Raw genomic sequence first — 10,179 nt, forward strand, 5'->3', positions numbered from 1 at the left:
GTTTAATAATGAATAAAATAATGTTTTTTAAATAACAAATCTTATTAAAATAAAATTTAATGGAAGCAGAAAGGAGAGTGAGAGGGTTAAGAAAATTGTTTGGCATATTTCATTTGTGGGATTTGGAATTAACGTGAGATAAAAAGACTAGAAGCAAATCTGCTGCCAAAATGGGAATGAGACAAAAAAATCACAAACATCCCACGTACCTATTTAACCACAAAAAACATACATAAAAACAAAGGTTCACGAGACCAACTCACTGTTACTATAATTTATTCAAACAATTTTTATTTATATGTCTCCATGCGCAAAGATAGTAGCCACATTCTGGTACCTGCTGCTTGCTTCACGGATGTTCACAACAGTCCTAATCACTCTCCCCAATCATCCCTTATGTTCCTTTTCTTAATCATTACACTTTGATTTCATCATTCATCACTTCAGTATTTATTGCATAAGCTTTTTTTTAATGTCAGTAAATATTGAATATATACAACCATATTGTAAATAAATTTTACAGCTAGTTGCTTTGTGGAAGAGAATATGTGTAAAAAAAAATTAAATATGTTTTTTTCTTAAAGTGAAAATTAAAATTAGTTTTTTTTTTAAATTTTTATCTAATTTAGTTTTCCAATTTTTAAAATAGTGAATTTAATTCTTTTAATCAAAATTTTTTAAAATCTATTTGACATTTTAAATACATTTTTCAATTAATATTAAAAAAAATGTGTCAATGTCAATAACTCAAATGTTATCATAAAATACATTTAAAACAATAAAAAGCTTTATAAAATTTGACTAAAAGATTAAATCATACATTTCTAAAATTGAGAAAATTAGACTAAAATTTTAATAAATTAATTTTAATTTTCACTTAAAATTATGGAAGTGAAAAGATATTTAAAAAAAATCAAAGACCTAAGTTACACCTCAAATTTCTTCTGAGTTTTGAGAATGACTATATTTCTGGTGGAAATCAGTTCAATGACGTGTGTTCAAATAATTCACACTGATAAAGAAATTTTGTTTATGATCTGCATTTAAAATTTTTCAGTTTTTAATAAACTCCTACTTATAACAAGTATTTCTATTCATTATATTTCTTACCGTTTCAAAACCTAGAAAAAAAAAAACTATTGTTTTCGAATCGTGTGAGTAAGTAATTCTATTGAATACGTGACATATTTTTCTTTTGCAATGTTTACGTTAGAAATCATATCATGTTGTATTATTTGGAAATATAAATTTTTGTATATTAAATTTGTATAGAAATTAAATATTTTATACACTATTCTGTTTTTTTATATTTCGAACGAAATAATTAATATTAATAATTTAAATTGAGAAAACGGAAGCAGTGCCACATTGTTGTATAATTATAATGTTTGTATTATTTGCGGCGCACGTTTCTCATCTGTACAAGATTTGCAGCCCTAATCCAAACACAATATGATTATTTCAAGCAACAAATGATGGAAGATGTCCGCAATATTTTATTTTAGGGTTCACAATACCTCATGATATATATTTTTTTTCGTTTTAGTAATTAGTTAGTGGTTATTATTTTGATATAATTTCATTTAATTAAATTAAATCACTATTTATCATTTGGACTATCACACGTAGCTTGCTGAGGTCATATTCCACTTACATATTCAACATATATAAAGAGGATGAAAGTAAGACCAAAATAGTAAATATGGTTTTATAATTATTTACGAAGGTAATTATAAAATTAAAACCAGACTGCAAAAAAATATTTCTCTTGCATTCTCGAAGGTAGGCTCAAACACATTCCTTATCCTAAACAACTCCAAAATACCTATTAGGCCCGTCCTATTAGGGCCCTTGTCTATATATTAAGGGAAATTGCTTCCTGCACCCCACTTGTTGTAGTTTACTTTTTTAACCAGTCTCAGAGGGTATACATCGAAAATATTGGGTATAGATAGAAACTATGGGGTGCAGAAAGAAATGGAAATATTGAACCATCACGACACGAGCCCTTTTTTTCACATGGGAGCCCAATCTATATATTGAAATTGGGTCATTTAGGTGAAAGAATCTCTCATCTGTTATCTCCCTCTCCTGGCAGTTTGCTTTGCTCTATTATGTTCTACCGTACTTAATCTTTCTTTTTCCTCATCTTCTGGTAATGGACACACGACAGTTATTCTTTTTCCTCCATTCACAGTCTCCACCCATTATGTTCTGCGGGAGTAGCTATTCCTCTTAGCTCAAATTTGAGTGTTTTTCTTTTTTTGAATTCTCAATTTTTTATTTTTGTTTTCCAATCTGTTTCCTCTAAAAGTCTGAATCTTTTGTTTGAATTCTGAACTTTCAACGGGTTCTCAAGGAAAATTCGTTACTGGGTGTCCGTTATCTAATTTTTATTTCATAATCACAAAATCAACAACCATGTCCCTGTTCCTTAAAGCTCTGCCTTTGATGACCTCCCGCACCAGACCATCTTTAGTTTTTCTATGCAGAGTTTCCAACACAGTTCTATTGCCACTTTCCAGAACCAGAACAGTGTTTTCCGTTTCTGCCTCCACAACCCCTTCAACACAGCCGCTTCCTTCTGCTTCTGAAATACTCACTTCCAATGCTAAGCCACCTTTGGCCCTCACTGAATCCCTTGAGTGGATCAACAGGACTGCATTATGTGGTGAATTGTCTTCAAATGATGTGGGAAAAAGGGTCCAGCTTTGTGGTTGGGTTGCCCTTCACAGAGTCCATGGTGGCCTCACATTTCTTAATCTCAGAGACCACAGTGGAATTGTTCAGGTACTTGCCTGTTTTCGAATAGTTGGTTTTCTTCATCTTTTTTTCCTTGGAGTTTTATTGGCACCGGCATGTTTACTCAGCCTCATTCATTTCAAAAAAGTTTTTGTATTACCTATGCTTCTTTTGTACTTTTCTGTTATGCATTTACTACTTTACTGTTGTTTGTAACTGTACTTGGTGTTTATTCTAAATAGGCTTGAATTTCAGGTAACAACCCTTCCAGATGAATTTCCAGATGCGCATTCTGCTATCAATGACCTGAGGCTTGAGTACGTGGTTGCCATTGACGGTGTTGTCAGGTCTAGGCCAAGCGAGTCAATCAACAAGAAGATGAAAACAGGTTCCATCGAGGTACATATTATTAATAAGGGTAAATTTCATTTTGGTATTGAATTGGCAACAATTTGTTTCCTAAAGATTTTATTTTATATATGAAAGCTCTTTACTTATTAACTTATTTATTTTCTCCAACACTTCTCCATGTTCCTTGCTTGTTATTCTGTGAATAAATGCTTTGTACAGAAGTGATTGGTTTCTGAACTCTGAAGATCTGTTTTTTTTCTTTTTTGTTTGGAATGTTCTATTTATTTATATCAACCACTTTTGATTTATATATATGTGTGTGTATCAGGTTGCTGCTCGTAGAGTTCAAGTGCTAAACTCTGTAAATTCAAAGTTACCATTCTTGGTTACTACGGCAGATGATGCAAAAGATTCTCTTAAAGAAGAAATCCGTTTGAGGTAACTAGCTGTCAAGTTACATGATACTCACAATTGCTTATTTGTATTTATTTATGTTGGTCGGTTTCTTATAGAGTTTGGTAATGATTAGAATCTTATTATTTTAACTCGTCAATCTGATGGAAAATAACTTTTATTCTTTAATTTTCTCGAGTCACATTGTTGGTGCATTTACTTTTATGGGGTTTAGGTCTTCAAGGAATTCTCCTGTTAGTTTTATGGTCTAAATTTGCACGCTTGAAAGTCATTTATTTAGTTATCAAATATTTGATTTATCTTTAGCTTTTGTACAACGAAATGAAAGAATTTTTTGGTGGAACCATCCAACTTTTTTTCATTATACCTATTCATCACTGTTTCTTGTATGTCTATATGGGAGATCTATTGCTTATAAATCTTTTTACAGATACCGGTGTCTTGACCTGAGGCGGCAACAAATGAATTTCAACATATTGCTGCGACATAAAGTAGTTAAACTCATTCGAAGATATTTAGAAGATGTTCATGGTTTTGTGGAGGTACTATCCTATGAGTTCATCACTTAAGTTATTTTCTCTCTTCATTTTGTAATTGTATTTCTCGCCCCTGCTGTTCTTTGTGGTTTGGTGTTTGATATCCTGTGTTGATCTTGCCTTTTTTGGTCATAAGATAGATTGAAACTCCAATACTGTCTAGATCCACTCCAGAAGGTGCCCGGGATTATTTAGTTCCATCAAGAATCCAGGTATGTATCTTTTCAACTCATGCATGATATTATTAGTTTATCTTTTTGTTGCTCGAGATTATGATCATAAAATTTTTCCATGTAATATTTTAAATCAGTTGGGTTTCTCCTGGTCAGCAATAAGGGTGTACAGTTTGGACAATCTAGTGTTAGATTTCTCTAAAAATATTGGCAGTCTAGTGTTGGGAAGTCCCAGCTCATCTGGTTCAAGTTTTGGAGTGCGGCATATATACATATTGCACAACTTCACTCAATGCCAATTGGTTTTAAGTTGAAATCTAACATGGTATTAGAGCCTATAGCTCAGAGTAAGTGCCTGGTTTGGCAGTGCTGGGCAACTTGACTTTAATGGCAATTGGTTTAAAGCTGAAATCTAACACCAGTTTGGAACTTAAGTATTGGTCCTGTCCTGTCAGTAGAGCGAGACAATCTCAATTTAGCTTCTGTCAGACCAAGTCCACCCCCCTGCGACTTCTATCCTAGTAATCTAGACAGAGCCGGTTCACCTCTCCTCTCATCCTCATGGAGCAATGCTCTGGTGGCATCACTTGACAGTGATACCATGACTGCGAGTCACTTTCCTGTTTGCCAAGACATGACGCATTATAGTAATGTGCAGATGTGCTCTTGCAGTCTTTCTGACTATGCTCTGTGTTGTTTGCTCTCTGAATGCAAACAGGAAAACACTCAGTTCAAAGCATTCCTTGCCCTTCATAGTTTCTGATGTTGTTTTATTAATTTTTTTTAAAATGTCATATATCAGTTCGAAGCATTCCTTGCCCTTCATAGTTTCTGATGTTGTTTTATTAATTTTTTTTAAAATGTCATATATCTATCGTCATGTCCTTGCAATTAAGTTTTTATGTTATGGTAATGAAAAACATGATTGAAAGTTCTCAAACAATAGCTGTGTTGGCTATTTGTCTGTATTGTGCTATTGAATAATTTTATTCTACTGGAGTAACATCTTTGAGCATTGCAAAGAGTATTTGTCTTGTGCTACTGAATAATTTTATTCTACTGGAGTAACATCTTTGAGCATTGTAAAGAGTAATTTGAAAATCAATATAAGCCTTTTTTATGTATTTTTTGTGAGCCACTTGATATAGTTTTGTTGATTCACGATCACATGAATTATGAAGCCAGGAACATTCTATGCCTTGCCACAAAGTCCTCAGCTATTTAAGCAAATGCTAATGGTAGCTGGTTTTGATAAATATTATCAGGTTGCAAGGTAATATTTTTTTCTTATGTTTGGCTTCCTTTATGAGAATATGTTATTATCCCACATGTAGTGCTTCTTCACTATAAAAATAAGCATTTCTTGAAGTGACTATATAAACTAAGAAGACACAATGTTTATTTCTGTAAGCCATACCAGATGTAAAATTGAAGCAACTATCATGCATGTGACTTTTCTGTTTGGATCAAATGAAATTTATGTTTTGCAGATGTTTTCGTGATGAAGATTTAAGAGCTGACAGACAACCTGAGTTCACACAGCTAGATATGGAAATGGCCTTTACTCCTTACGAGGATATGTTGAAACTTAATGAAGAACTCATTAGAAAGGTTAGGCTATACTATTTGTAATGAGACCTCTGTAACAACGGCTTATAAAATATTTTGAAACTTGGGACTTATCGTTATTTGAGGTGGAAATTTCGAGCAGAGTAATAAGGTATATAAATAGAAGGGAATCCGTTACTGAAGACAAATTTAAGTGGAAAAACATCACATTTTTCGTTGATCTAAAAATTTCATTAAATAGCTTGTCTAGCAAAATGATACCTTGTTCTTCAGTATATTTCTAAACTTCAACAGGAACATTATCAATGGCAACTACTTTGTCATTATCCATCTTATTAAGAGCTTCTTTTATTTCTCCAACTAAAATTCTGCTTTAGTAAGCCGATTTTTTAAAGGCAAATTCTGTCGCAGTGGTTAAGTTGTGCCTCGATGATCAGTTGGTCATGGGTTTGAATCCAAGAACAACCTCTTTGATTATGTAATGGTAAGGCTGTGTTAAATGACCCTTTCTTATACATTTGTATGGCAAGGAACCTTCTTGTCCTTGGGTACATTAGTTTTTTAAGCTAAACTTTTTGGATAAAGATATTTTATGTATGTGGTTTTACATAAAGATGGCTAAATTTTGGATTATATTACTAATTGATGAGTAATTGAGGATGGTTTCGTGGAAGAGTGTGCCAATTGGCAGATTGTTTGGGGAGAAAATGTGTTTTCTGTTTTAAAGTTATTCATCTCCAATATTAGAATATATACTTAGTACTTATGTACTATTTGATTTAGAAGAAAACAAGAAAGAAAAAGATGAGAAAACGAAAAGCTCATTTTAGCTTATTAGGTTTATCATAGAAAAGTGAAAGAAAAAGAAAATCTTAGGGTGAGTCCCGCCTCCTAAATTTTCTAATTAAACCAGCATCTTCTAGTTCACAGTGAGGTGCTGGATGGTGACCCAAATGAACTTTAAGTGGTGGAGTGTGAGTCACATAAGCTCAAGTCTTTGATTGACATTCATAATTTATTATTTTACTAACCTCATAGTAACACTTTTTGTTGGTGTACCCGATGCGATCAGAAGTCCTTTACATCCAAAATTTGGTTATATCAGTTGATATATTTATTTTTTGCTAGTTTGGAATGATGATGGATTTTTAAATTTAGCAATTGATTAATTTTTTTAACCTGCAGTAGTAAAGTTGCTGGAAAGTAGCACTGATGTCATTTGTCAAATTATAGTTTTCATCATTCCCTTATTTCTCTTTAGAACAAACAACAAAAATGACAATTCCCATTTTCTTTCTCCACTTTTTCTTGCAAGCCAAACAACCTGATGAATTTTAGTATTTTCTCTTTTCTTGATTTTCTTTGTTTCCATTTTCTCTCATTTGCTAATCAATGTGCTAAGTGTAAATAGGGCACATTTGTTGCAGGTTTTCTTTGAAATTAAGGGGGTTGAGTTACCAAATCCTTTTCCTAGGCTTACATATGCTGAAGCAATGAGTAGATATGGTTCAGACCGGCCAGATACCAGATTTGATCTTGAGTTAAAAGATGTAATGATCTATCTTTCACCTTCTCCATTGCACTTTGTAGTGTCTTGTGAGCGGTAGTTGTTTGTCGACAATCTGTATTCTCTTTGATTTGATAATTGTTATATCTTTCTGTTGTCCTGTATTGCAGTAGATACCTATATTTGCTTCTTAAGGATTCTTGGTGTAATATGATTTTTCCGGACCTGCAGGTATCTGACATTTTCTCAGGTTCCTCGTTCAAGGTTTTCTCTGATTCCTTAGAAAGTGGGGGAGTTATCAAAGTGTTTTGTGTACCTTCTGGTACAAAAAAGTACTCAAATTCAGCTCTTAAGAAGGGTGACATTTACAGTGAAGCACTCAAATCTGGTGCAAAGGGTTTACCCTTTCTTAAGGTCTTGGATGATGGTAAAAGATAATTTTGCTATTAATAATTTATTTTTGTTTTTTAGAGATATTTATTATATTTCATTTTCTGTGGTGTTAACCTTTGATTTTAGGGAACCTGGAGGGAATTTCTGCTTTAGTATCAAGTATGGACCCTACAACTAGAGAGAATTTATTAAGGCGATGCTCTGCAGGACCAAGTGACCTCATTCTATTTGCAGTGGGTCATCATGCCTCCGTAAATAAAACTTTAGACCGTCTCAGAGTTTATGTGGCCCATGACCTAGGTTTGATTGACCATGTAAGTTAGTGTTTTTTTAGAGAAAAAAAGGTGCTCTTTCTCAGCTATTTCTTTCTCTTAACATTATTTTGTTATTTTTGTTTGAGTTTCTAGGACAGGCATTCAATTTTGTGGATAACTGATTTTCCAATGTTTGAGTGGAATGATCCAGAGCAGAGACTCGAGGTCTGTTCTTTAAATAGCAACTGCCAGTGTATTCTTCAACATTATTAATGTCTATTTCTGAAATTGTGTGATTTTTCTTTCTCAATATAATCTTTGCCGATCCTCTCTCTTTGAAATTATGTCAATGTGTGAATTAGCAATTTTCTTCTCATCAACAAAGAACTGAATAATTGAATAATAATTCAACAGGAGGGCCTGTACTTTGTGCTTGATATTTTGATATTGGGGAAAATATGCTATGTCCAAGTAAAGTGTCTGGGGGTACATAACATCATGTCTGTTTTTTGTTATTATTCTTAAATATGGTTTAATGCAGGCTCTTCATCATCCTTTTACTGCACCAAATCCTGAAGACATGAATGACCTTGCATCTGCTCGTGCTTTGGCTTATGACATGGTTTACAATGGGGTGGAGGTATTTGAGATTCATTTCTGTACTTTCCTCCCTCTATAAGCTGTGACAGTGATGATTTGACCACTGAAATCTGTGTTAGTAACAGTATTATTAGTTTGTGCCTATTTTTTTGTCAGATTGGTGGGGGAAGTCTGAGAATTTATAAACGTGACATACAACAAAAGGTTTTGGAAATTGTTGGCATCTCAATGGAGCAGGTTGGATAACTATGACTTTGTTATCTTCATTTATTTTGTATATTATTTCTCTGATAATTTGGCAGCAGTATGTACACGTACCACCATATAACTGGCATGTGATTTGTTTCAGGCTGAAGCAAAGTTTGGATATCTTCTGGAAGCACTTGACATGGGAGCTCCACCACATGGTATGGTGATTCTGAAAACAGTTTATAGAATGAGTTAGTTAGTTAGTTAGTTAGTTAGTTAATTCATTAATAATTGTTGTATAGGTGGCATAGCTTATGGTTTGGACAGATTGGTTATGCTGTTGGCTGGTGCTAATTCCATCAGAGATGTCATTGCTTTTCCAAAAACAACCACTGCACAGTGTGCCCTAACCAGATCACCTTCTGAGGTCGATCCTCAGCAGCTCAAAGATCTCTCAATTAAAACATAGTGTATATATATATATATATATATATATATATATATATATATATATATATATATATATATATATATATATATATATATATATATATACATTCAACTTTTCTTTTATTTCACTGCACATCCATTTTTGTACTGCTGTAAGGAATAAATTATGTATATCATGGAAGACCAGATTTAGTTAAATTCCTTCTGTTAGCCACCAACATACTGTGGGGGATTCAGCACCACATAATCCTAAAACCCCACAAAACCTTGTATGAAAAGGGCAAATTTTGTAACAAATGCTCAATGCTTAATCTAATGATTGATGTTCCTGTCAGAGTGAGTGGCTAGTCTTTTTTTTTTTTATTATTATTGAATTTTCCATGTGATGGACTAGTTTCTTTAGTTGATTTTTCTTCCATGTTTAGTATTTTCCAAGGTCGATAATAATGCACTAAAAAAAATTGTTTGTATTAATCAATTTTACAATGTTTATTGAAGAATGTTTTCTCACTTGAATTATTGTTCCAATGTTTATCCATATACATATAGAAGTTTAAAGAATTTGATAAAAAAACATTAGGTTGAAAATTTGATAAAAAAACATTAGGTTGAATTTTTGGGTCAAGTACATATGTCACCAAAAACAAAACAAGAGCTACATGTCACCAAAAAAACACAAGTACAACACTGAATCTAATATAAAAAGTACTACATAGATTTTATTTGATATTATTAATAAAAAAATCTATTTTCTTTTTAAATAACACAATAAAACAAACTTAAGAGGCACTACATTATTTTTTTTTTTGTCGAAGCAATAGAGGGAGGTTTGTGCATTTTCACATGAATTTCAGAATAAGAGATGTTTATCTTACATTTAATTTCATTTTGGAATACATTGACATACAAACTTAATAATTTATCCAACGACAGCAATAATCATAATTAATGAATTAGTTAGCATGAATTATGATTTATTATTAGATGGATGACGAACCGTT

The 10,179-nt window shown here is 32.6% G+C and overlaps 1 protein-coding gene across 2 annotated transcripts; it reads left to right on the top strand.

Moving 5' to 3' along the window:
• Positions 1-2,075: 2,075 nt before the first annotated feature.
• Positions 2,076-9,512, top strand: LOC124822591 (tRNA synthetase class II (D, K and N) family protein). Of its 2 annotated transcripts, none has more exons than XM_088103026.1 (16): positions 2,076-2,790; positions 2,998-3,141; positions 3,422-3,531; positions 3,938-4,049; positions 4,184-4,255; positions 5,398-5,489; positions 5,707-5,827; positions 7,213-7,335; positions 7,524-7,719; positions 7,812-7,999; positions 8,093-8,164; positions 8,481-8,579; positions 8,696-8,776; positions 8,889-8,946; positions 9,031-9,199; positions 9,274-9,512. In XM_088103026.1, exons 1-15 carry the CDS (start codon positions 2,422-2,424, stop codon positions 9,195-9,197), a joined length of 2,004 nt encoding a protein of 667 aa, XP_087959152.1. In that variant the 5' UTR covers positions 2,076-2,421; the 3' UTR covers positions 9,198-9,199; positions 9,274-9,512. The 2 variants fall into 2 exon arrangements, with proteins under 2 accessions (XP_087959152.1, XP_087959153.1); XM_088103027.1 differs by having other exon boundaries at positions 2,659-2,790; positions 2,985-3,141.
• The last annotated feature ends 667 nt before the right edge of the window (positions 9,513-10,179 follow it).

Source organism: Vigna umbellata, chromosome 1 (assembly GCF_029865625.1).
Source record: "Vigna umbellata cultivar VRB3 chromosome 1, Vumbellata_1.0, whole genome shotgun sequence".
In the NCBI taxonomy this organism is placed as follows: Eukaryota; Viridiplantae; Streptophyta; class Magnoliopsida; order Fabales; family Fabaceae; genus Vigna; species Vigna umbellata.